Below are 24324 nucleotides of genomic sequence, written 5' to 3' on the forward strand. Positions count from 1 at the left end.
TTATTCAATTTAATCCTTTTTATTACTTACTCTAAATTAAGCTAAATTCACCTAATTAGATCCTAATTAGACACACCACTAGGCTCATAAATATTTTTAATAATTATTTTCGAACTTATTTCACTAAGACGGAGGCCCTATAACTCACTTTTTCGGTGCCCGTGAATTTCGGGTTATTACAAACTTTAGGCTTAGATTTAGGTTTTTAGAGTTTGATTTAGCAAAAGATGAGTGGATAGTTGAAAAGTTGTTGGAAAATATAGACATCAATAAGGGTAATTACATGTTATTATTTACTATCATGATAGGTTCGTCCAAATTAAAAGTGATCTAATTTGGTTAAAATTTTATTGGGCTTTAATTATTAAATAAAGTATGTGTCAAATATGTGTAGATACTCTAGTAATTAAGTTCTAATCAAATTCTAATTAATGATGGGCTAATTAGAATTTGATTAGAACTAAAATGCCAATGTTATAAATATTAGGGTTATGGTCCCCAAATTACACACAAGATATCTTTTCTAATATCCCATCATTAGGAAAGAGAGAGCAGATATTATTTGAATTTATTGTGTGCTAATTTGGAAGATGAAATTCCTAAGATCCAGAAAGTTTCAAGGAATCCATAGATTCAGGTACGCTTCCGCATATAGTTCTGTTATTTATTTATTCTTGATGATTTGACATGATAGATCCTGATTTATAGTTCTAATTTTATATTGGATATTATTTAAAATTCTAACAAGTGGTATTAGAGCTTTGTCATATTGAATCATTGAGAATGAATTGATTCTTTATTAATTTTGGATTGATTCGTTTTTCTTTTTTAATTTTATGGATTTTATATTTTAATTATATATTATGTTGAATCTTTGAGATTCTTGATAAATTTTTGGGTTTTGATTCTTTAAATAAAGTTTTAAGGTTTTATAAATATAATCTAGTTTAATATTTGTATATGCTATTCGAAAGATAAATGTTTATTTATTTATTTATAATCAATTGATAAAAATTTATTTGTGAGATTTCTTTCTCTTCTTTTCACACAATTATTTTATAAATTTTGGTTAAAGTCATTATTAAATTAAAATTACAGACTTGCAACTTTTTTTGCAATTGAAGAATTCCAATTGGGTTGTATAATTGGTTTTGAAAGTTAATTCACTTGATAATCGAATAAATGAATGTTGGTAAGATTATTTTTTTCGCACTATTTGTTTTAAATTTTCTGTTTGTAGTTGAATATATATGGAATCATCATCCTTTGTCTTTATTTATGATGAATTATATTCACCATTGAATTCAATTCATATAATTACTTTTGGTTTCTTTTATAATTATTTTATGTAAGTTTTAGTCTTTATGGAATCTGACTAAAATTAAAATATTTGGAATTATTTTTTTTAAAATATGATGGCTATGAATTTTCATATGTAGTTGCGCATATAGAGACTTTTATATAATTTGAGATTCTTTTTATATTTTGTGGTTATGAATTTTTTTAAGTATTTATGCGTATAAAGAAGTTTTATGATAATGTGTTTAGTCATGAATATAAATTTGAGTTTACATGAAATATGTAAGGTAAGCCAGTATTATTTTTATATTTGTGTGTGTATATATATTATATGCATATCAATGATTTTGAGGATTAATGTATGATTATAGTTTGTGTGAACAGGTGTTTATAACCATTATTCAATAAGATATCTTTTATAGTTTAATTGGTGAAATTAAGTTTTGATAGATATCATTGAAGTTATTATTATTTTTTTGTTATGGTTATATATTCAATTTTATGGGTGCTTTGGTGCAAATTCATGTCAACTATATACATATTTAAATATTTTGGTTTTAAGTTTGGTTATATAATCTTAGGTTTTGGCATTTTATGGTTCCAAATATTTGGTTAAATTATGATGATATGATTTATTGTATGAATTGTGGGATATGCCAACTATTATGATTTTGTTTTTTGAGATTTATTGGCTTGAAAATATTTTTTAAGTATTTATGCGAATATTTGTTTAATAATAAATACAACTTTAGATTTACATGGTAAATTCAGGGTAAGTTTTTCTATTTGATTATGAATATTGTAGCGACGTAAAAAAAAATTTAGTTTCGCTTGGTCGCTAATTGTGGCGATTTATTAAACATTTGAAAACCAACTTTCGATTTTATTAACAAAGGGAGTCGCCACCGATCTTTTTTTTCTAGGTGTGATCGGACACCTAATAAATTCTCTTTTTAGAAGAAAATTTTATTTTTAAATTTTCTAAAAAAGAGGTAATTTTAGGTCTACGTAAGAATCCAGAGAAAATTCGAGTTCGGGAGTCGGTTACGCGCGAGGAAGGTATTAGCACCCTCGCGACGCCCAAAATTGGTATCTTGTTAAACGCATGTTGTCTTAATTTTCAAAAATACAAGTTCCATTTAATATTTAGTCGTGATCCGATTGAAATATGAAAACTTTTTTTAAGACACGAGAATTTTGAAGCACGAAATTTTTTTTAAAAAATGAAAGTTTTTTTTTTAAAACACGAGAATTTTTAAACACGGAAATTTCAGAAACACGAAAATTTTTAAAACACGACATTTTTTGAAACACGAGAATTTTTAAAACAAGACATTTTTTGAAACACAATTTTTTTCTTAAAAAAAATTTAAAATACGAGAATTTTTAAAACACGAAAATTTTTAAAACACGAAAATTTTTGAAACACGGAAATTTTTTAGAAAACGATTTTTTTTAAATCACCGGAGTTTTTGAAAACACGAAAATCTTTGAAACACCAAAATTTTTGAAAACACGAAGATTTTTGAAACACGAAAATTTTTTGAAAATACGAAGATTTTTTTAACACGGAAATTTTTGAAACACGGTCATTTTTTTGAAAACACGAAAATTTTTGAAAGGCATGATTTTTTTGAAAATACGAAAATTTATAAAACACGAAAATTTTTTCTGAAAACAAGAAAATTTTTGAAACACTAGAATTTTGAAAACACGAAGATTTTTGAAACATGAGAATTTTTAAAAGCACGAGGATTATTGAAATTACAATTTTTTTGAATATTTTTTTATTTTTAAAAGGGCGTATCGAGTTTAACGCAAACCGGTGATATTCACCCAACATAGCGATGAAATCAACGATTTTATGTTAAATCGATTCGTTGCCTTATTTGTTAAAATTATTTAAAATAAAATAAAATAAAAATCAAATCAAATTAAATTAAAAATATAAATATAAATATAAATATGCATAAAATGCTAATAATATTAAAACGAAATAACATAAAAATACGAGCATTAAAATAAAATAAACGAAATTACCGAAAAGCTACCGAAACACGAGCTTCGTCGAACGGGTTACACGAATTGAACCTCTTTTTTTTTTCTTTTTTTCCTTCTTTTTTCCTTCTCTTTTTCTTCTTTTTCTTTTCTTTTTTTTTTCTCTGCTGGGCCAACCCGTTGGACCTGCTTCTGCTGGGCTGGTGCGTGCGGGCCTGGCCTGCTGGTGCTGGCCTGCTAGGCTGCGCTGGGCCTGGGCTTGGGCTGCTGCTGGTCTGCTAAGAAATGGCCTGCTCTTCTTTTTTCTTTTGGGCTTGTTTCTTTTTTTTTTATTTTTGTTTTTGTTGTTTTTTTCTTGGGCTGCTGGGTCGGATCGGGTCGTAGGTGGGTCGGGTCGGGCGTCAGTCGGGTCGACCGGTTCGGGTCGGGTCAACCTGATTTTAAAAAAAGGATTTTTTTTCTTTCTTCTTCCTCTTTTCTTCTTCCTTCTTCTTCCTTCTTCTTCTTCAAAGTCTAGCCTCCACCGTTGCTTGCTCCGCCGTCGACTGCTGCCGCCGACGCCACGGTGCCGCCGCCGACTCCTCCTTCTTCTCCTTCCTCTTTTCTTTCTCTCTTCTTTTCTTTTTTTCGAAGCTTTTTCTCTCTCTTTTTGCAAGTTTTTTTGATTTTTTTCGTGGATGTGGGGGTTTGATTTTGGGGTTTTAAACCCATTTTATAGTTGATATTTGCTTCCTTTTTGCAGGTGGTAGGTGAAGAAGGAGCAGCCACCCATGTTTGTGGCCTGAAAATCTGGGAAGTGGGTGCCTCAAATCACGTAACCTGTCTGAAGGACCAAATCACAAATGCAGCAAAACTTCTGGGGCTAAATGTAATTTTTAGAAAATTTAGGATTAAAATGAAATTTAATGAAAGTTTAGGGGTCTAAGTGAAATTTAAAGAAAGTTTAAGGGTCAAAATAAAATTTAGGAAAAGTTTAGGGGTCAAAATGCAATTTTTATTTTTTAATTTTTTTTTTGAAATTTTGAAAATTAAACACAAATTCTAGTCGGACAAAAATTTAGTGCTTACAAATATATGTATATGCGTGAATTGCTTTAGTGTTTTTATCCATGCCAAAATTATGAATACATGTGCTTGTTAATTATTTAGCTTTGAACCACTACATTATTTCTGTTTGGTTTTGATATATATGATTTTGGAAAAAAAAAAGAAATAGTCAAAAATTAAGGTTTTCGATTTTTTATTGCATTATTAAGACAACCTTATTTTGGTTTATTTCAGAGTCTATAAAGCAATAAAAAAATAGTTTTGACATTTGACTATTAGGAAAATTTAAATTTGAATATTGGTATGTTTATATATATTTTAAAATAACTTAATTGAAGAAAAAAGTCACCAAAGTGATTTCTTTGTATAAATTATTTTGTTTTAAAATATAAAAGTTTGTGTGCATGTAACTTAAGTTATGTTGATATTGATCGGCCCGAATGAAGGTTAATAATATTACACGTACAACTATGGTGATAAACATGTGACGATTATTCGGTTTTACATGTGAGTAATAAATTGGCCCAAAGGAAGATTTATTATTCGACATGTTCTTATTGTCAATGTTTGATTATTACACCAAGATATCACTTACAAGTTAATATTTTTTTCCAAAGATGAAATATTAATGGAGTGTCTGATATCTTAAGATGAGGTTTACCTTTATTCAAATTATTTTGGTTTAAATTTGAAGTCTTATGTAAGGTTGTTTATGGTTTAAGATTTATTTAACTATTATTATATTTGCCAGCATCATTGTATGTTGTTTTGGGATATATATATACATATATATACATATATATACATATATATACTATTATCTTTTAATTTGATTGAAAGATGAAATTAAAAGAAATATTTTGAATTCAGATTTTGGCTTTAGATTTTAATTAAGGATGTCTAATATTTTTAAATAAATTAGTTGAAACAACATGCCACCAAAGTGACCTCTTTTGTGTAGATTAGTTTATTTAAAATATCAAGATCATTATATGTTTTTGTGATTCATGCGTTTATTAATTGACCCAAAAGTAAGTTAATATTTGGCAGAATTATAATGACATTTGTGGTGATAAATGTGTGACAATTATAAGGGATTTTTTGTGAGCAATAAGTTAGTCCAAAGATTAATTCATTGTTTGACATAGTTTATTGTCAATGTTTGATTGCTACAACAAGAGTACTGCTTACTGTTAATATTATTATCCAAAGACTCGATATTAATGTAGTGTTTGGTATATTGAGATGGGATTAGCCATTATCTTGAATTTATTGTTTACTTATGAATATTGATGTGAGCTTATGTTTTGTTCTATATTCAGTTAATTCATCTTCAACTGCCACAATATCTGCTAATATAAGTTCTATACACATGCTTAATGAGACTAATTTCAATGAATAGAAAAGGCACTTACTTATAGTGTTTGGCTGTATGAACATAGACCTTACACTAAGGGAAGAACTACTCATACCTCTCGTTGCGGAAAACACCTCCTTTGTTAAAAAGGATTTTGAGGTGGGATCGTTCAAATTGCATGAGTTTAATGATCATTAAGTACAACATTTCAAAAGCCTTTAGGGGCAAATAATCTAAAAAGATTACTCAGCCAAAGTTTCCTTGACGAAATTGAGAAACGTTTTGCTAAAAACGATATTGTTGAAATGACGTCACTTCTGACTTCTTTGATGTCTATAAAGTATAAAGGTCAAGAAATTCTGATCCCACAATTAGGAATATTTTTAGACGAGAATTGCAACATTCTTTGAGGATGTTGAGTTTGGGGGGAGAAATAAGGTTAGAGGCATTGCTTTTGAGGAAGAATTGGATTCTAACTCAGTTCCTATTATCACTTTTGATGATGTTTAGGTTCTCATACCTATTATTGATTAAGAAGTGAATCTAGAATCTCAATAAGACAATGTTGAACAACTCCTTATTCAAGATGAGATAACTGTTCCAGAAGAACAAACTAAACAACCTGAAGAATGAATGTCATTAAAAAGGTCCACTAGAGAAATGTTTATAATGGCTTTAGTGGAATATTTTGACATTAAGCTATATCAGATGAATATTAAGTTAATGGTTTCTCAATGGTAACATTGATCATACATTTATATGGTGCAATTAGAAAGCTTTGTGTCTAATGATGCAAAGTTAATGATTTGCAAAGAACTTCATCTATGGGCTTAAGCAAATTTCTCGTCAATAATATTACAAGTTTTACCAAATGATTATCTTATTCGGTTTTGAGATGAATTTTATTGATAATCGTATATACCATAAGTTTACTAAGAGTAAGGTTCTATATTTGATTTTATATGTTAATGGCATACTACTTGTCAATAATAAGTATAGCCTCAATCAATGTCCTAAGAATGATTTTGAGATTACAAAAAAAAATGCATTAGATTTTTTACATTTTAGCAGTAGAAAGTCTAATGTATGTTCAGGTTTGTATACATTGGAATATTGTGTACACTATTGGGATGTTAGGCAGATATTTTAAGCAACCCTGGTTTGGCCCATTGGATAACATCCAAGAAGGTTATAAGGTATTTTTAGATAACAAAAGATTATATGCTCACATATCGGAGGTCTAATCAGTTAGAGATCATCAGGTATACAGACTCCGATTTTGATGGAATATGAATACAAGATTTTGTCACTAAGGTGCAAATTGTGAAAACAAATTGCAGTCTTTTATTCCAATAGCAACAAGAGCACATCAAAGTCAAAACACGTAGACTTTAAGTTCCTTGTTGTTAAAGTAAAAGTTCAGAGTGGTTAGGTGCCTATAAAGCATATTAGGACAAACTCCATGATTGAGGATCCGCTTACTAAGAAACTACACCTAAGGTTTTATAAGAGCACACTGCTCATATGGGTGTAATGTCATTTAAAGGATATTTGGTTTTAGGGGGAGTTTATATTTTTTAAATGCTTTTATGTTACAGACACATTTTCAATTTAAAGATATTAAATTCATTTTCTGCAAAAATAAAATTTATTTGGTTTATTCACACTCTGATTTTGGTAAGGTTTGATCTCACTAATGAGGACCAGTTGGAATTAGACATGTTTAGATCATATTGCATGTAATTTCCATGCTACACATCCATACTTGATCTATGTCATTTGGTTGTGTTAATATACGTGATCATGGATGGATTTAGTTACGATATATGTAATGAAAGTCGCCTTGGTTCTATGTTAACATAATTAATTGACGAAATTGTTCGAAATACCTTTTGGATATGATAGTAAAATTTTGAGCTCATAAGGTTATATAATGACATGTAATTATACATTAATTAGTATATATATGTGGTTCAAGTGGGAGATTGTTGGAAAATATAGACATCACATATATAATAAGGGTAATTACATATTATTATTTACTATCATAATAGGTTAGCCTAAATTAAAAGTGATTTAATTTGGTTAAAATTTTATTGAGTTTTAATTATTAAATAAAGTATGGGTCAAATATGTGTAGATACTCTAGTAATTAAGTTCTAATCAAATTCTAATTAATGATGAGCTAATTAGAATTTGATTAGAACTAATATGCCAAGGTTATAAATATTAGGGTTATGGTCCCCAAATTACACACAAGATATCTTTTCTAATATCTCATCATTATGAAAAAGAGAGCAAATATTTTTTAAATTTTTGGTGTGGTAATTTGAAAAATCAAATCTCCAAGATTCAGAAAGTTTCAAAGAATCCATGAATTCAGGTACGCTTCCGCATATAGTTCTGTTATTTATTTATTATTAATGATTTGATATGATAGATCCTAATTTACCATTCTAATTTTATATTAGATATTATTTAAAATTTTAAAAAAAAAATCAATTTGTGGTGAAATTTTGAGGCAACCACTGGCAGAGGATGGTGACGTTAGTTTAGATATCAAGAAATAATGGCGGTTTTGAAAAATCCCACAAACAACTGTAGTTGAATTTTGATGAGTCACAAGAGAATAATTTACTGCTAGTGTTATTTAAGATTATTTTTCTATTGAGAAATAAATGCATAATATTATTTAAAAAATAATAATTCAATCTTTATTAATAAAATAAAATAAAAATATTTATCCAAATAGTATAGGTGTCAATTACCAAAATAATATCAAATGTATTGTAGATTTCAAAGTGGCATGATTAATGGGTGACTTTTCTGATTTTGCCACTGCTGATAATCATTTCAATTGATTTTTAAAACATAAAAATAAAAATAAAAAGTTTTTAAAACATAAAAATAAAAATAAAAAGAAAGTTGCATATATTTAGAGGTGATCATGGGCCGGATCGGGTCGGGTTCGGGCTGGGTTTAGACAAAATTTTAGGCCTATTTATTAGGTCTGGGCCCGACCCATATTAAATTTTTTTATTTCATTAAATAAAAAAATTAAATAAAAAAATTTAAAAATATAATAAATCAAATATATTTAAAAACATAAAAACAAATATTAAAACAAATAAAAATAATACTAAAACAATTCTTAAAACAATACACAAATTAACAATATAATAAAAAATAGTTATATTAAAAATTTAAAATAATTAAAAAAATAAAAAAATATATTAATATATAAGTCGGGCCGGGCCGGGCTGGGCCCGAGTAAAAAAACTCTTACCCGAGGCCCGACCCGTTTTCTAAACGGGCCTCGTTTTTTGTCCAAACTCATTTTTCGGGCCTATATTTTTACTAAAACCCTCCCATTTTTCGAGCGGGCCTTTAGGCCGGGCCGGACCGCCAGGCCCATGATCAGCTCTACTGATATATTTTATGCGACTAGCCACAATATTGTAATATAGATTCACAATAATTACTAATTTTTAAGTAACTTTTTTAACAATGTTTTATAATGGGGTCAATTGGTCTTAAAATCTCCAACATGGCTCTGCCACTAGGTATACACAGTGTTCGAGGCATAGACACTAGGTAGACGGAATAGGAAGTTCAGTTGAATTGGTTGCTCAAATTATTTGGGTTAAATTATAGTTGTCCTCCTTCTATTGTATATAAATAATTAGTATGATTAATTATTTTAATAAAATATTTATGTCAATTTTTTATTAAAATATTTTTAATTTGTAATCAAGATTTTTAAAATTAGATTGGTGATTGTATTGGTTAGATCATCAATTTTTAGTCTAATCGATTTAGTCAATTCAATTAAATAATTTATTTAAAAAATAAAAAAAATATTGGTCCAATTGTCTTGTTCAATTGGTTGGTGTATCAATCGGTACGATCCATTGTTCCAGACCGATACCCAAATCAATTATTAATCCAATCGGTTAGTTCAATTATGAAAATAGAGCTAATGACACTATAAAATATCTACATTTCAAACACACCATAGTTGGAAATAATACTTTTACTGAAAAAAAAAGTTTATCACAAAGTTTAACTTGAATAATTAAGGGTATTATAAAAATAAAGTACTAAATTATACCAAATTAAAATACAAATGTTAGGTTAAATTTTATTATTAGTCCCTATATTTTGCAAAAGTTGTGAATTTAATCTATATACTTTAAATTGATCACTTTTACCTTTTATACTTTTCAAATTTTAAAATTTCAACCATCACCAAACAATAACTATTAAATTCATTAAGTTTTACTATTTCTGGAATATCTTATACGTTAAACATATTATCATATGTGTCTACACATTACTTAGTACTCAATAAAAATCTAATTAATGAATTAACAACTATTATTTACATCAAAACTGAAATTTCAAAATTTGAAAAGTGTAATGACTTGGAATGATTTTATTGGAGAATATAGACTAAAAAACCTATAATTGTTCGCATACTACAAGGTTAGTACTTGAATTTAACCAAATATGTTAGCGACTACTATTTAGATCAAGATTGAAAAGTACAACGATTAAAATTGATCAATTTAAAAAGTACATAAATTGACATTAACCAAATTAAAATATAATGATTAAATCTGCAACTTTCATAAAGTAAGGGACTAATAGCAGAATTTAACGCAAAGGCTATACTACATATTTGAGCATATTAAAATACAAGACTATATTCCATATTTGAGCATGGTAAAAAGACCAAAACCAAAATTTACCAATTATTTAAATTAAAAGTAATGGGGAAGCATTTGCCATTATGTGCATAGAAAAATTCCAATGGTCCCCTGCTCCCCTCCAATTACTTTCAGCCGTCGGGCAATTGTCAATGTGGAATGCCATTATGACAATTTTAACGTTTAAGCAAAACCCCCACTAGAAGATACCATGGGTTTTTTATGGAGGGATCTAGGAAATTCATTCTTATCTCACGCTCTCAGTTATCTCCTGCGCATTTCTTTTGTCCATTAGCTTAACTCACATTGATCTTTACCACAGTTCACTTGGAACTTGTTCATTACCCTTCCTCTTTGCCTTCACCAACAAGAGATTACTCTACTAATAATCACACACAAATTGGAGAAAGAAGCAGCATTTTCTTTGGTTTTTTCTTTTTAATGTTCAGTAAGGAATCCATGTTGCAGAGATCTGGACTGGCTAGACATTTCTTTGAGAAACCTTCATGGCGGCCTCCTCCATTGAAAAGAAAAACTCCTACTACCACTGCTCTTCTTGTCTTAACCGTTTTTCTCATGGCTGCTTTTGTTACATATTCCTCATGGATTGACACTGTAAGTTCATGTTAGGTTCTGCAAATGTTTTTACTTCATGTTTAGTTGAGTTTTTTTTTTTTCTGTTTTTTGCAGTCTGGGGATTTTCTCGAGCATTCAACGGACAAGACCGTGGTAATATCAGAGAAACCAAAAGTTGCAGTACGGAGGATTGAAATCCCACTGAAATGCACCAAAAATAAAAACCAGACACAAACATGTCCAAAGAATTATAACCCCAAGACATTCCAAACGGAAGACATTGACCCTTCGTTAAACCCTATTTGCCCTGATTATTTCAGATGGATCCACGAAGATTTACGGCCCTGGAAAACCTCCGGGATCACCCGGGACATGGTGGAAAGAGCTAACAGAACAGCAACATTTCACCTCGTAATCAAAGGAGGAAAAGCCTACGTTAAAAACTTCAGAAAAGCCATTCAAACAAGAGATGTTTTCACCATCTGGGGCATCTTACAACTCCTCAGGAAGTACCCCGGAAAGCTACCGGACCTTGAAATCATGTTCGACACTGAAGATAGGCCGGTGATTAAATCAAGGGACTACAAATGACCAAATGCAACAGCCCCACCACCATTGTTTCGCTACTGTGGAGATAAAGAAACGTTGGATATAGTCTTTCCTGATTGGTCCTTCTGGGGATGGTAACGCTTCCCTTTTTTTACAATTTACAACCTCATCTCCAGTCGTTTTTTTCCGTCCTGTTTTTCCTCTTTGTTGCCATTTGCATGGTATAATACAGAAAATCACACTCGTCAGTTCTACATGTAATTCGAATGCCAAATGGTATTAAAGGTAGTTTTGGTCTGCCATTTTTATTGACAAGTGGTCTGCCATTTTTAGGCACCTGACAACACCTGTAAAGTTTTGAAATGCTTTGGAATTTAACTATTCGCTGAGCCTGCTTTCGCCTCAACTTCATTAGTTATTTTTTATTCATTTGTACATACAGAACAGAAAAGAATATGTCAGTTACGCACTCAATAAATTTCCATGTCAGTTTAAAATTAAACCAAAATAAACCTTTTTTTTTCTGCATGTGTTTTTAAGACAATTTTGTATTAATTAACTAAAGGGTATTTTTTTTTTACTTCAGGGCTGAGATAAATATAAAACCATGGGACAGCATATTGAAAGATATTAAAGAGGGAAAGAAGAGGAAATGGATAGATAGGGAACCATATGCCTACTGGAAAGGGAATCCATTTGTGGACGAGAAAAGGCAGGACCTTCTTAAATGTAATGTCACTGATCAACAGGAGTGGAATGCTCGCCTGTTTATCCAGGTGGAAATCAAAATGCTATCATTGTTAATATTTCTCAGCATAAAGCCTTGATCTTCTGTTCAAACAATTTTTAAATTAACAGGCCTGGTTTGCAGGACTGGATCCTTGAAAGCCAGCAAGGTTTTAAACAATCCAACGTTGCAGATCAATGCACATATAGGTATAATGCTGGACCGAGAACAACATTCTTGTAAACTCTTTAGCTATCAATTTGTAAATCTTTTTCCTTGGTGTTTGTGCAGGTACAAGATCTACATTGAAGGGTATGCATGGTCTGTTAGTGAAAAATACATTCTGGCCTGTGATTCTGTTACATTGATTGTACAGCCTCAGTTCTATGACTTCTTCATGAGAAGCATGCAGCCTGTGGAGCATTACTGGCCTATAAGGAATGATGACAAATGCAGATCCCTCAAGTTTGCTGTGGACTGGGGCAACAATCACAAAAAGAAGGTACCAATTGTCCTTAATATTTGAATTATGTGATGTTGTATTTTGGCATTGTCTTTGTTAAACCTGATAGAATATTAATGGATTTGGCAGGCACATGAAATTAGGAAAAGCAGCCAGTAGCTTTATGCAGGAGCAGCTAAAAATGGACTACATTTATGATTACATGTATCATTTGTTAAATGAGTATGCCAAGTTGTTGAAATTTAAGCCAAGAATACCTGAAGGAGCCATGGAGTTGTGCTCAGAGGTAATGGCTTGTCAAGCAGAAGGGCTCGAAGGGCGAAAAAAGAAGTTCATGATGGAATCATTGGTGAAAGGTCCTTCAATCACAAATCCGTGCACCTTGCCACCTCCTTATGACACTCGAGCTCTTGCAGCATTTCTCAGAAGAAAAAATAACTCAATATTGCAAGTGAAGAAATGGGAGAAAGGTTATTGGGAAAGTCTCAACAAGCAGTAGTTGATGCCTGGTTTTTTCTCTTTTTCTTTTTGTCATGATGAATCTAGACAACTATACTTTTGGTTTATGTCCACTCTTAAGAAATACATGACTGAACCCTTTACAGCAACATGGAAGAATACTCCCGATCAATCAAATAAACTTGGATCGAGTGAATTTGTTGAGTCGACTGTGGTTCGATTGAAACCAAGAATAAGACCAAGATCCATCAATTTATAAAGGGAACTATAGATAAATAAAGTGGTGATTTCAGACAGCTCTGGCTTCCATTGAATCGGCCGAATCATTCAGACAGATTAAGGTGGATCAGTTGTAGAATCCTTAAATAATAGTACCTTCAGCGATGCTATCAAATGGGGATGGAGGAGTAAGAGAAAGAGGAAGAAGCCTAAAATAGATGGAACAAGCTTGCACGGTTGCACCCTTGGGTTCTTGCAGCCTGTAGGGGTATTTTTGGGTATGTGGAACTCTGTTGATTCTACCTCCCAATAAATGGCCTGTCTCTGGTGTTTTGGATCACTTTATTGTTAATTTTCCCTTGATTCTTTACTGTCTCCACAAATATTCTCATACAAATTTCAGTCTTGACCACAATTCTCAGTTTTCTCTGTTAACGCTAATCTCACATTTGATTGTCCATGTAAAGATTGTGAGTACTAGGATTAATAATAGTTGCAACCAAAGTAATTGGATTTCATATTAGCATTTAGAGATCAAAGCGAAGTTTAAAGGGAAAAAGGGTTTAAATAGGAGTAGCAATCACAATGGTAAATTTCATTTGCTAAATGAATTCCACAGCACTTCAAGATCTACATTACCTCCTGAAAGTATAATTCCTATTTGGTTGCAGTCCTTCCAGGCAGGGTTGGTCCTGAAGCTATCAGATAAGACAGCTGCTAGACCTATGGCTCCACTTGGTTCAACTGCAACTTTAAGGATCTCATAGCAGAGTCTCATTGCTTTGATTATTTCAGTATCGTCTACTGTAATTACGTCGTCGACGAGGTCACGTACTATGGGCCTGATTAATCATAAGGCATAGAATGAGACTTACTGAAATTTGTGAACTAACAAGTAGATATGTGTAGTTCCTGAAAGCTAAGACACAGTGCTGTGTGCAGATAACTAGTGCACTAACTGATAAAAGAAAACATCTACAAACAGGGAATATATCCTTCACACATCAATAAGGCACCATGAAAATGAATTTACCAGGTGAATTCACCAAGGAAAGCTCTCAGGCCATCAGCAACCGTATTTGTTTCAGGTAAGGTTACAATTCTACCGGCTGCTTTTGATTGAGCTGCATCATTTGCTCCCTTTGGTTCAGCAGCCAAAACTCGAATGGCAGGATTGATTGACTTGGCAGCCAATGCCACCCCTGATATCAAGCCACCTCCTGCAGATTTTCAAAAACCATTTGTACTTGAGAAGAAAAAACTCGCAAAAAAACAAAAAAAGGTGATCGATCACAGAAAAAAGGCTGCAACACAAACCACTGATGGGAACTACTATAGTGTCTATATGAGGGGCTTGCTCTAAAAGCTCCAAGGATATGGTACCCTGCCCACTGAAACAGATTTCCATATCAATTAATTCACCGATATAACATTAAATTACAGTATTCTCGGCTTAGAAATGTTCATGGATTACCTTATAATGCGTCCATCATTATATGGATGTATAAGAGCAGCCCCAGTTTCTTGCTGCACCTTGGTTGCAGTTTCCTCCCTCGACTTGATTGTTGTCTCACTCCATATAACCTGACCACCATAACGCACAACATTCTGAACTTTGCACTGCGGAGCATTCTTCGGTATAACTATATATGAAGTGATCCCGCGTAACTTTGCAGCCAAAGCCAATGCTGCAGCATGGTTACCACTAATTTTGAAGGATGTGATCAGGTATAACCCAATTAAATAGCAAGGGAAAGGAAACAGAATGAAGGGTATAGATCATGGATGGGTTTCAAGTAAACCTGCTATGAGTTACAACTCCCTTAGCAGCCTGCTGATCATCAAGTGAAAATATAGCATTACAAGCACCTCTGAATTTGAATGCTCCCCTGTTAAGCAACACATAGAACAGTCTTAATTTGGAGAATAAGATGAAAACAAGTAAATAATGATTCCTTTTACCCCTTTTGGAAACATTCACACTTGAAGAACAGCCTCCTTCCAGAAATAGCATCCAGGGATTCTGAGGTCATAAGTGGAGTTTTGTGTATGAAAGAACTGATGCGCGCCCGTGCTTGTTTGATAGAGGAGAGATCAGCAGCATACTTCTCCTTGTTTACTTCCATCTTTAAGCCACTGAATCCAACACTTCAATTCCAAATTTGGGAGAAACAGGAACAAACCAAACAATTTCAGAAGCTACAATCTGGCTAAAGCAACCTCAAATAACAAATATAACTGTAAATACAGAAGTCCCATTGTCAACTAACCAAACTAAAAAGGATGCAAATTTATTGATGAAAACACTTGGATTTTAGCAACTGTATAATGGGTCTACTGTAAAATGAAAGGAAAGGAGGAGGATGAATCCATAAACATTAAGAATGGAGGATAAAGATTAAAACATTAACAACTTACAGAATATGACTTGGAGAAAGATACAAACTTGAGTGCTGTTCTCTTATTTGTTCGGATTTTATAAAACTGGTGAGAGAGAGTAAGCAAATGCCCAAAGCCAGAAACGGAAATATCAATAAGAGATTAAATTAGAGATGATATCAATGTAATTAGCTAGGGATCATACGACGACGCTTTGGACGAGGATTAAATCATGTTTTTTCTGTACTCGTGGGAAATGTAAAATGGCTAAAGCCTAAAGACCAACTCCTATCCACAGTCCATCCAAAATAGGAGGGGCGGAAACAAACTAAAAACACAAAGGCAGAAACCCAGAATCGTTAGAACAAAAAGGAAAAAAAAAATTGAAGCTCAAAGTATATGCCAGATCGAATGTCTCAGCCATCTCGTGCTGTCATCTTCTTCTGCAAGTAAATTTCAACTCTTTTACTTATTTTCAACTACTATTTCATTCTGGGTGTTTTTTCCCTTTCTTCAAAATTGTTCCTTTTTTCTTTTTTGTATATTTAGGGTAAATGGTATAGAATATGAGGAGATCAAAGTCCATATCCCAAAGGGTCAGCATCTAACTCCTGAATTCGAAGGTTTTTTTTTTTGTTTGTTCGACGAAGGTATTCTTTCATTCTTAATTATTTCACCTTTCAAATTATAATCAATTAATTATTGTTATGAAATTATTTGTAGGAAACTGGACATGTTCAGTTTTTATTCCTATGATTTTGTTGCAGCAATAAATCTCATGCAAAAGCTGCCTGCCATTGCTGATGGAAGATTTAAGTTGTTTGAGAGGTATTTAAAAAGTATTTCATATACCCCTTGCTTTTTTCCCCCCATTTCAAAGGTTTCCTACATATTCAGTATATATAAATTTTTGCAGCCATGCCATTCATATCTATCTTGCTTATGCGTTTCCTGGAGTTGCGACTATTGGTAAGTGCAGTTTCTTTCTCTTTTGGAGAGTATTGACAGCGATAGCGTCTGTTGATATTGAATATTTTCCATGCTTATTTGTTGGAGTTCCTTGCTCAGCTTCTTTATACTAATTTACAGTGCTACATCTATATTTGCACGAATGGTTGAATGACATATCATCATACTAGGATTAATAGTTGCCACCAAAGTAATTGGTTTACATATCAGCATTTAGAGATCAAACTTAAATTTAAAAGGGAAAAAAAAGTTTTAAATAGGAGTAGCAATAACAATGGTAAATTTCATTTGCTAAATGAATTCCACAGCACTTCCAAGATCTACATTACCTCCTGAAAGTATAATCCTATTTGGTTTCATTCCTTCCAGGCAGGGTTGTTCCTGAAGCTATCAGATAATACACCTGCAAGCCCTATGGCTCCACTTGGTTCAACTGCAACTTTAAGGATTTCATAGCAGAGTCTCATCGCTTTGATTTTTTCTGTATCGTCCACTGTTATTACGTTCTATGGGCCTAATTAATCATAAGGCATAGAATGAGACTTACTGAAAGCTAAGACACAGTGCTGTTTGCTGATAGCTAGTGCACTAACTGATAAAAGAGAACATCTACATACAGTGAATATATCCTTCACACATCAATAAGACACCATGGGAATGAATTTACCAGGTGAATTCACCAAGGAAAGCTCTCAGGCCATCAGCAACCGTATTTGTTTCAGGTAAGGTTACAATTCTACCGCCACTTTTGTTTGAGTTGCATCATTTGCTCCCTTTGGTTCAGCAGCCAAAATTCAAATGGCAGGATTGATAGACTTGGCAGCCAATGCCACCCCTGATTTCAAGCCACCTCCTGCAGATTTTCAGAAACCATTTGTACTTGAGAAGAAAAAACTCAAAAAAAAAAAAAACGACAAAAAGGTGATCAATCATGCAAGAATAATAACCATAAAATTGACAGAAAAAAAACTCTGCAACGCAAACCACTGATGGGAACTCTTATAGTGTCTATATGAGGAGCTTGCTCTAAAAGCTCCAAGGATATGGTACCCTGCCCACTGAAAAAAGATTTCCATATCAACTAATTCCCCGTTATAACCTTAAATTACAGCATTCACAGCTTAGAAGTGTTCAATGTACTACCTTATAATGCGCCCATCATCATGTGCATGTGTTAGAGCTGCCCCAGTTTCTTGCAACACATTGGCTGCAGTTTCCTCCCTTGACTGCATGTTGGCTCACTCTATATAACCTGACCACCGTACCACACTCTGAACTTTGCACTGTGGAGCAGTCTTCGGTATTAACTACATATGCAACGATCCTAACTTTGCAGCCAATGCCAATTCTGCAGCATGGTTACCACTAATTTTGGAGGATGTGATCAGGTCTAACCCAATTAAATAGCCGGGGAAGGAAACATAATGAAGGGTATACATGGATCATAGATGGGTTTTAACTTTAAGTAAACCTGCTATGAGTTACAACTCCCTCAGCAGCCTGTTGATCATCAAGTGAAAATATAGCATTGCGAGCACCTCTGAATATGGATACTTCCCTGTTAAGCAACACATAGAAGAGTGTGTTAATTTGGAGAATAAGATGAAAACAAGTAAGAGATGATTCCCTTTACCCCTTTTGAAAACATTCATACTTGAAGAACAGCCTCCTTCCAGAAATAGCATGCAGAGACTCTTGAGGTCATAAGTGGAGTTTTGTGTATGAAAGAACCGAGCGCGCCCGTGCTTCTTGGATAGAGAGATCAGCAGCATACTTCTCCTTGTTTACTTCCATCTTTAAGCCACTGAATCCAACACTTCAATTCCAAATTTGGGAGAAACAGGAACAAACCAAACAATTTCAGAAGCTATAATCTGGCTAAAGCAACATCCAATTAAGAAATATAACTGTAAATACGGAAGCCCCATTGTCAACTATCCAAACTAAAAGGATGCAAAATTATTGATGCAAACACTTCGAATTTGGCTACTGTAAACTGGGTCTAATGTATAATGAAAGAAAAGGTGGAGAATGAAGCCATAAACTTTAAGAAGGAAGATAAAGATTAAAACTTTAACGACTTATAAAATATAACTTTGACAGAGTAAGCAAATGCCGAAAGCCTGAGACGGAAATGTTAATGAGATTAGATCAGCTTAGAGATACCATAATGTAATTCGGTAGGGATCATACGACGACGCTTTGGACTAAGCTTGTTAGTAAAGGACAAAAGCGTATACCATGTTTTTGTCCTCGTGAAGGAAATGTACTGAAATGGCTAAAGCCCAAAGACCAACTCTTATCCATAACCAATCCCAATAAGGCAGCAGGTGAGAGGGGGAGAGGAGGGTAAAGAAACAAAGGCAGAAACCCAAAATAGATAAAAAAAGAAAAAGGGGGGGGGGGTGGAAATGAAGCTCAAAGTATATGCAGATCGAATGTCTCAGCCATGTCGTGCTGTCATCATCTTCTGCAAGTAAATTTAATTTCTTTTACTGATTTTCAACTATCTGATTCTGGGTGTTTTTCTCTTTCTTCAAAATTGTTCTTTTTTTCTTTTTTGTATATTTAGGGTAAATGGTATAGACTATGAGGAGATCAAAGTACACATATCGAAGGGTCAGCATTTAACTCCTGAATTCGCAGGTATTGTTTCATTCTTAATTAATTCACCATTCGAGTTATAATTAATTATTAGTGTCATGAAATTATTCCAATGATTTTGTTGCAGAAATAAATCCCATGAAACAGCTGCCTGCCATTGCTGATGGAAGATTTAAGTTGTTTGAGAGGTATTTGAAGAGTATTTAGTTTACCCCTTGCTTTTTCCCCTCATTTCAAAGGTTTCCTACATATTCAGTATATATAAATTTTTGCAGTCATGCCATTCTTATCTATCTTGCTTGCGCATTTCCTGGAGTTGCAGACCATTGGTAAGTGCGGTTGCTTTCTCTTTCAGCTTACATTCTATGGATAGGGATAGTGTCTGTTGATACAATTTCTTCCATACTTACTTTTTGGAGTTCCTTGCTAAGCTTCTTTATACTATTACTTACATACAGTGCTATATCACTATTTTCACATGGATAGTTGAATAACATAAGTGGTATATCAATGGCACGGTGTTAATGCTAGAAGGATCTTATGACATCTGACTTACTTGCTGATATCTATGTGCTCTGGATTATTGTTTTACTTGAACTTATGTGGTTTCTAATTCTAACCACATGATTTTCAAATGTATTTTTGGTACATTCCACGTTCAGTTTGATCTGCAACTCAATTCTTAACAAATTTACTCATCCGTGTTTTAAGGTATCCAGCTGACGTTTTCAAGAGAAGTAAGATACATTCGGTGTTGGATTGGCATCACTCCAACTTACGTCGTGGTGCAGGTGTATAATTAACACTGAAAAGATTCAAACTATTTAAATGATTGATGAATGGTGATTGATAGTGTAGGACAATATTGCTTTTATCACAATTCTTGCTTTATGAATGTTGTTACCCCTTCTGGATCAATCCCATTACTATAACAACATTTTCTCTGGATTGGCATTTCAAGCATCAGATTTGTGCACTTCTTTTCCCTTAACTACAATATTAGACTATCAGGATGCTAAATTCCTTCCATTCTTTAGTTTTGGCATCTTCACATCAATAAATGATTGTGCTTGACTGTGTGTGCAACTCAAATTCACTTTTTGTCGTCTATGTGGTTTCATCATCTCCTATGACATATGCTTGGCTATTTTGTTATGCATATAAATGTTCCCTTCCTTGGGTAAGATAGGCTTTTGAACTCGATGATTCTCTTTTCAGCCCCATATGTTTTCAATACTACAATAGCACCTATACTTGGCCGTCCATTGAATCCACAAGTAGCTGCTGAAGCTGAGATAATTCTGTCCTCATCTCTTTCAAAGCTAGAGTCCTTTTGGCTCAAGGGTAATGGGCGTTTTTTGCTAGGCAGGAACCAACCATCCATAGCAGATCTTAGCCTTGTTTGCGAGTTAATGCAACTTGAGGTACCTTTTTGTGACTTGATTTTTTGTCCAAATTTCAATCTTTTGTTGTTCCCTTCTCTGGTGGAACATAATGTATTGTGATATAGGTTCAGGATTGTCCTCCTTAGGTTACCTTTTTCCTTCAAGACACTCATGTGCTACCACTCATCACCATAATCATCTCCACAACAACCTGAGCCTTTTTCCCACTACATAGATCGTTTCTTGGATCTCCCCGTTGTGTACTTTTTAGGACCGCATCCTTTATAAGCATCATAAAATGGGGTCGCACTAGCGCAAGTTTTAGTTATGGACTTGTCTGCCTACATTTCAGCAAAAAAGATTGTCATGTTTCATCTGTTTTAAAACAGAGCTCAAGACTAGTCCTGAGATTTACCTTTCTGCTAAAACCTACATATATTTTATTGCTTGCAGTGCTTCCCCCTGACCTACACCACTCCGGTATATGTTATTCGGTGACAAAAGTTTTTGTTTCTATAAATTACCTCTTCAAGATCGATTGCTAATCTCAGAATCTTTGGAAAGATATTGAAATTTGATAAAAGTTTATTGGATGTAGGTTTTGGATGAGAAGGATCGCACTAGGTTATTGGGTCCGCACAAGAAAGTGCAGCAATGGATTGAGAACACAAGAAATGCCACAAGTCCTCACTTTGATGAAGTACATAGAGTCATCATGCTGGCCAAAGAAAGACAACAACATCAGCGGTTAAAGGCAGCAAAAAATGAAGGCGGATCCAACATGAAAAGGCCGTTGGTTTCTAGAATGTGAGGGAAAACCGTATTACCAAGTACTTATTTCCAGATGATAAGCAATTATTAGCTTGTATAAACACGATACATGTTTTACCTATGGTTTATACTGCAAGTCCTATGGTTAGATTTATACTGTTGTCCTAACTCTAGTATCTATTGTTGCAAATTTTCATTCTCAAAAGCTGTGTTGCTTGATCAGTATCACTAATGGATATTATTTGTTGCCCTTGCTCTAAGGGTTTTGCAATTTTGCATCGTATTTTGGTTCCCCTACCCTACCACTAGCAGATCTCTATAGGGTACACCAAGCAGCCAAAATGCCTGCTGAAAAAACTGTACCTTAATCATTAAAAAGGCTACAAAAATCCCATATGGTCGCTTGTCATAAAGAAGTTTTTACTTTAAACAAAAACTAGAAATAACCAAATTCTAGCTATTTGACTTATACAGATATATGAACTAGCTGGCTCCTGAAGCTCAACTGTATCAACATTCAGAGCTGTCGTGTTCATGTCATTGACCTTATTACAAGCGAATGTTTTACAGTTATTTGATAAAATGCTCTATAGTGAAAAACCATTAACTATTCTGGTCTATGGGGGCTCAAATGCCCAGCTTGAAAAGTTTCAAAGACGCATTTTCCTTAACAATGTAATCAGTGAATGGAATCGAATGAATTCTAGGACTGGGTTTTATGTCATCTTTTCGACTATTTATCTAGTTCTACACGTATTTGAGCATATAGCACTTTCCATTTATATCATAAATGTCACATTTAAGAATCTAAATTGCTTAACAAGATCGAATAGTGTTTTCATCCACACATAGCTTCCTTGTATCTAAAATCGCTTCTGGAGAACCACAGAAAGTTGCTAAATTGGCTGCCTCCATTACGTATTCTCTGCTGCAAGAGATCCTGATCCTTACTCACCTCTCCGTATTCAACGACTCGACAGATGGCCCTGATTTATCATACGTGTTAAGAGATGAAAAGTCCACGTAGACACCATCTTCACAATCCTACTAACCCCCACCCCCGGGCCAAGATTTTTCACAAGGCTCCAAAAGATTCCTGTTTTACTTGAAATATGCTCGTTCGACGAAATCTAAGTGCACTTGCTGTGTCTGCTTCTCTACTTTTAGGAAAGCGTTCCTCACCGAGTTTCAACCAAACCCTTTTGAGTTTTCCACAGATTTCACGAGTTTATCTGGTATCTCACTCGATCAAAACAGGGTCTCCAAGGTCTCTCGTGGGTAGTTTGAGATTTGATCATACTATGGCTGCTCAGTCCTCCAAGGGGTCAGTTCATGACTTCACTGTTAAGGTTGGTTTTGGGTATAAATTTTACCCCGACAAACGAAGTTTATTTGATTCAAATTTAGTTTTGTCTTTGATTCAATTTTCAATGTCCCTCCCCTCCTTAAGATATGGGTTTGGTTCTTCAGGATGCAAAAGGAAATGACGTCGATTTAAGCATTTACAAGGGCAAGGTCCTCTTGATTGTCAATGTTGCATCACAATGGTACCTCTAAATATCAATTTTGTGTAACAAGGATATAGTGGATTGATTGCACATTTAGATGATACTTTTCTTTGGCCTACTTGTTGGATTTTTAGCTTTAATTTCTGGACTGTTTTGAATTTGGTGCTTAAAATGTTGATGCAGTGGCTTGACCAACTCCAACTACACTGAGCTGAGTAAATTGTACGAGAAATATAAAGATCAAGGTTTGTTTTAGCATCCTTGTAGCTTCTTGTTTCTGAGGACCATTCATAAGCCTTTAGTTGTTTTCAGTGAAGTTGAGGTGTAGACAGCACTTGAAGTATCATGGAACTGCCATTTGATTATTTGATTTGCTGGTGTGTCGGGTCAGGTTTCGAGATTCTGGCATTTCCATGTAACCAGTTTGGGGGTCAGGAGCCAGGGAACAATGAAGAAATCTTGGAGTTTGCTTGCACTCGCTTTAAAGCTGAATACCCCATATTTGATAAGGTATATATCCTTTTGACTTTATATGATTGATGTTGCTAATTGTACTTTATATAGTTAATGTTTCTTAGCTTAATAACTAGTCTTTTTGGGTCTGCAAAACTCCTTATTCCGGTTGCCTACGTGATAATATGGTGTGCAAGCCTTTGTAAAGGCTTCAATGACATTAAGATAACGAGCTCTTTTCCTCATGTCCACATGGTTTTAGGCATGTTGGAGTTGACTTCATTTCAATGGATTGCAGGTGGATGTGAATGGCGAGAACGCAGCTCCGATATACAAATTCCTAAAGGCTAGCAAAGGTGGAGCTTTGGGTGGACTTCTGGGGGACGACATCAAGTGGAATTTTGCCAAGTTCCTGGTGGATAAAGAGGGACATGTTGTGGATCGTTATGCCCCCACTACTTCCCCTATTAGCATCGAGGTAACACACCTCCATTTTTGCCTTTTCTTTTGCTTCATTTATACCCATCACACCATTCAATGATCAAAGCTCCTAATCGATTTCAGTTGATATTTGCAGAAGGATATAAAGAAACTGCTTGGCTGATGTTTTGGGCTTCGTCACCTCAGGCTTTGAGTGAATAAAGTTAAATGTTTTTACCAATAAAATCTATTACGATGGTGTTTCTCTCTTCTTCTTTTTTCCTTCCATCTGTTAAGATGGGTTAGACTGTACCAGAATTTGCAAGTTGAACCCTATAACTTAATATATTTATACATATTATATATATTATATAATATTTACAAATTTTAGAATTTATCAATAATAGAAATAATTTTAGAACTTAGCGACAA

The 24324-nt window shown here is 33.6% G+C and overlaps 4 protein-coding genes, 1 long non-coding RNA gene and 1 pseudogene across 15 annotated transcripts; 4 read left to right on the forward strand and 2 right to left on the reverse strand.

The window, feature by feature from the left end:
- Window positions 1-10586: 10586 nt before the first annotated feature.
- LOC107894095 (O-glucosyltransferase rumi-like) lies at window positions 10587-13815 on the forward strand (annotated as a pseudogene).
- An 81-nt stretch (window positions 13816-13896) lies between these two features.
- On the reverse strand, window positions 13897-16040 carry LOC107894099 (serine racemase). Of its 5 annotated transcripts, XM_041083552.1 has the most exons (8): window positions 15822-15941; window positions 15674-15740; window positions 15366-15551; window positions 15206-15292; window positions 14878-15108; window positions 14721-14794; window positions 14437-14623; window positions 13897-14245 (listed from the first exon to the last, which is right to left on the reverse strand). In XM_041083552.1, the coding sequence occupies exons 3-8, from the start codon at window positions 15527-15529 to the stop codon at window positions 13999-14001; spliced, it is 990 nt and encodes a 329-aa protein (XP_040939486.1). In that variant the 5' UTR covers window positions 15530-15551; window positions 15674-15740; window positions 15822-15941; the 3' UTR covers window positions 13897-13998. The 5 variants fall into 5 exon arrangements, with proteins under 5 accessions (XP_040939486.1, XP_040939487.1, XP_040939482.1 ...); XM_041083553.1 differs by lacking the exon at window positions 15674-15740 and having other exon boundaries at window positions 15822-16040; XM_041083548.1 differs by lacking the exon at window positions 15674-15740 and having other exon boundaries at window positions 15366-15613; window positions 15822-15950.
- Window positions 16041-16094: 54 nt separating this feature from the next.
- On the forward strand, window positions 16095-17330 carry LOC121211148 (glutathione S-transferase T1). 2 transcript variants are annotated; one of them, XM_041083559.1, is made up of 5 exons: window positions 16095-16231; window positions 16332-16432; window positions 16550-16610; window positions 16699-16751; window positions 17121-17330. In XM_041083559.1, the coding sequence occupies exons 1-5, from the start codon at window positions 16182-16184 to the stop codon at window positions 17147-17149; spliced, it is 294 nt and encodes a 97-aa protein (XP_040939493.1). In that variant the 5' UTR covers window positions 16095-16181; the 3' UTR covers window positions 17150-17330. The 2 variants fall into 2 exon arrangements, with proteins under 2 accessions (XP_040939493.1, XP_040939494.1); XM_041083560.1 differs by having other exon boundaries at window positions 16332-16405.
- Window positions 16898-18729, reverse strand: LOC107894100 (uncharacterized). Of its 3 annotated transcripts, none has more exons than XR_005906512.1 (3): window positions 18406-18729; window positions 17699-18309; window positions 16898-17604 (listed from the first exon to the last, which is right to left on the reverse strand). It is a non-coding gene; the product is annotated as an uncharacterized lncRNA (long non-coding RNA). The 3 variants fall into 3 exon arrangements; XR_005906511.1 differs by having other exon boundaries at window positions 18385-18729; XR_005906510.1 differs by having other exon boundaries at window positions 17895-18729.
- A 361-nt stretch (window positions 18730-19090) lies between these two features.
- Window positions 19091-21782, forward strand: LOC107894096 (glutathione S-transferase T1). Of its 4 annotated transcripts, XM_041083554.1 has the most exons (8): window positions 19091-19227; window positions 19324-19397; window positions 19483-19543; window positions 19631-19684; window positions 20067-20146; window positions 20574-20779; window positions 21194-21220; window positions 21339-21782. In XM_041083554.1, the coding sequence occupies exons 1-8, from the start codon at window positions 19163-19165 to the stop codon at window positions 21549-21551; spliced, it is 780 nt and encodes a 259-aa protein (XP_040939488.1). In that variant the 5' UTR covers window positions 19091-19162; the 3' UTR covers window positions 21552-21782. The 4 variants fall into 4 exon arrangements, with proteins under 4 accessions (XP_040939488.1, XP_040939489.1, XP_040939490.1 ...); XM_041083555.1 differs by lacking the exon at window positions 21194-21220; XM_041083556.1 differs by lacking the exon at window positions 19631-19684.
- Window positions 21783-22193: 411 nt separating this feature from the next.
- LOC107894097 (probable phospholipid hydroperoxide glutathione peroxidase) lies at window positions 22194-24257 on the forward strand. Its single transcript, XM_041083558.1, has 6 exons — window positions 22194-22860; window positions 22982-23058; window positions 23203-23264; window positions 23411-23529; window positions 23771-23950; window positions 24050-24257. The coding sequence occupies exons 1-6, from the start codon at window positions 22624-22626 to the stop codon at window positions 24074-24076; spliced, it is 702 nt and encodes a 233-aa protein (XP_040939492.1). The 5' UTR covers window positions 22194-22623; the 3' UTR covers window positions 24077-24257.
- Window positions 24258-24324: the final 67 nt, after the last annotated feature.

Source organism: Gossypium hirsutum, chromosome A12 (genome assembly GCF_007990345.1).
Source record: "Gossypium hirsutum isolate 1008001.06 chromosome A12, Gossypium_hirsutum_v2.1, whole genome shotgun sequence".
In the NCBI taxonomy this organism is placed as follows: domain Eukaryota; kingdom Viridiplantae; phylum Streptophyta; class Magnoliopsida; order Malvales; family Malvaceae; genus Gossypium; species Gossypium hirsutum.

Coding starts and splice junctions, on each gene's coding strand:
- LOC107894097 (XM_041083558.1), top strand. CDS start 22,624: ATGCTCGTTCGACGAAATCTAAGTGCACTTGCTGTGTCTGCTTCTCTA. Junction 22,861..22,981: donor TTCATGACTTCACTGTTAAG/GTTGGTTTTGGG, acceptor TTGGTTCTTCAG/GATGCAAAAGGAAATGACGT. Junction 23,530..23,770: donor AATACCCCATATTTGATAAG/GTATATATCCTT, acceptor AATGGATTGCAG/GTGGATGTGAATGGCGAGAA.
- LOC107894099 (XM_041083553.1), bottom strand. CDS start 15,529: ATGGAAGTAAACAAGGAGAAGTATGCTGCTGATCTCTCCTCTATCAAA. Junction 15,293..15,365: donor TGTGAATGTTTCCAAAAGGG/GTAAAAGGAATC, acceptor GTTGCTTAACAG/GGGAGCATTCAAATTCAGAG. Junction 14,624..14,720: donor TATAGTAGTTCCCATCAGTG/GTTTGTGTTGCA, acceptor GAAAATCTGCAG/GAGGTGGCTTGATATCAGGG.
- LOC107894096 (XM_041083554.1), top strand. CDS start 19,163: ATGAAGCTCAAAGTATATGCAGATCGAATGTCTCAGCCATGTCGTGCT. Junction 19,398..19,482: donor TTTAACTCCTGAATTCGCAG/GTATTGTTTCAT, acceptor ATTTTGTTGCAG/AAATAAATCCCATGAAACAG. Junction 20,780..21,193: donor GCGAGTTAATGCAACTTGAG/GTACCTTTTTGT, acceptor TATTGCTTGCAG/TGCTTCCCCCTGACCTACAC.
- LOC121211148 (XM_041083559.1), top strand. CDS start 16,182: ATGCCAGATCGAATGTCTCAGCCATCTCGTGCTGTCATCTTCTTCTGC. Junction 16,433..16,549: donor TTTTTGTTTGTTCGACGAAG/GTATTCTTTCAT, acceptor ATTTTGTTGCAG/CAATAAATCTCATGCAAAAG. Junction 16,752..17,120: donor TCCTGGAGTTGCGACTATTG/GTAAGTGCAGTT, acceptor CATTCCTTCCAG/GCAGGGTTGTTCCTGAAGCT.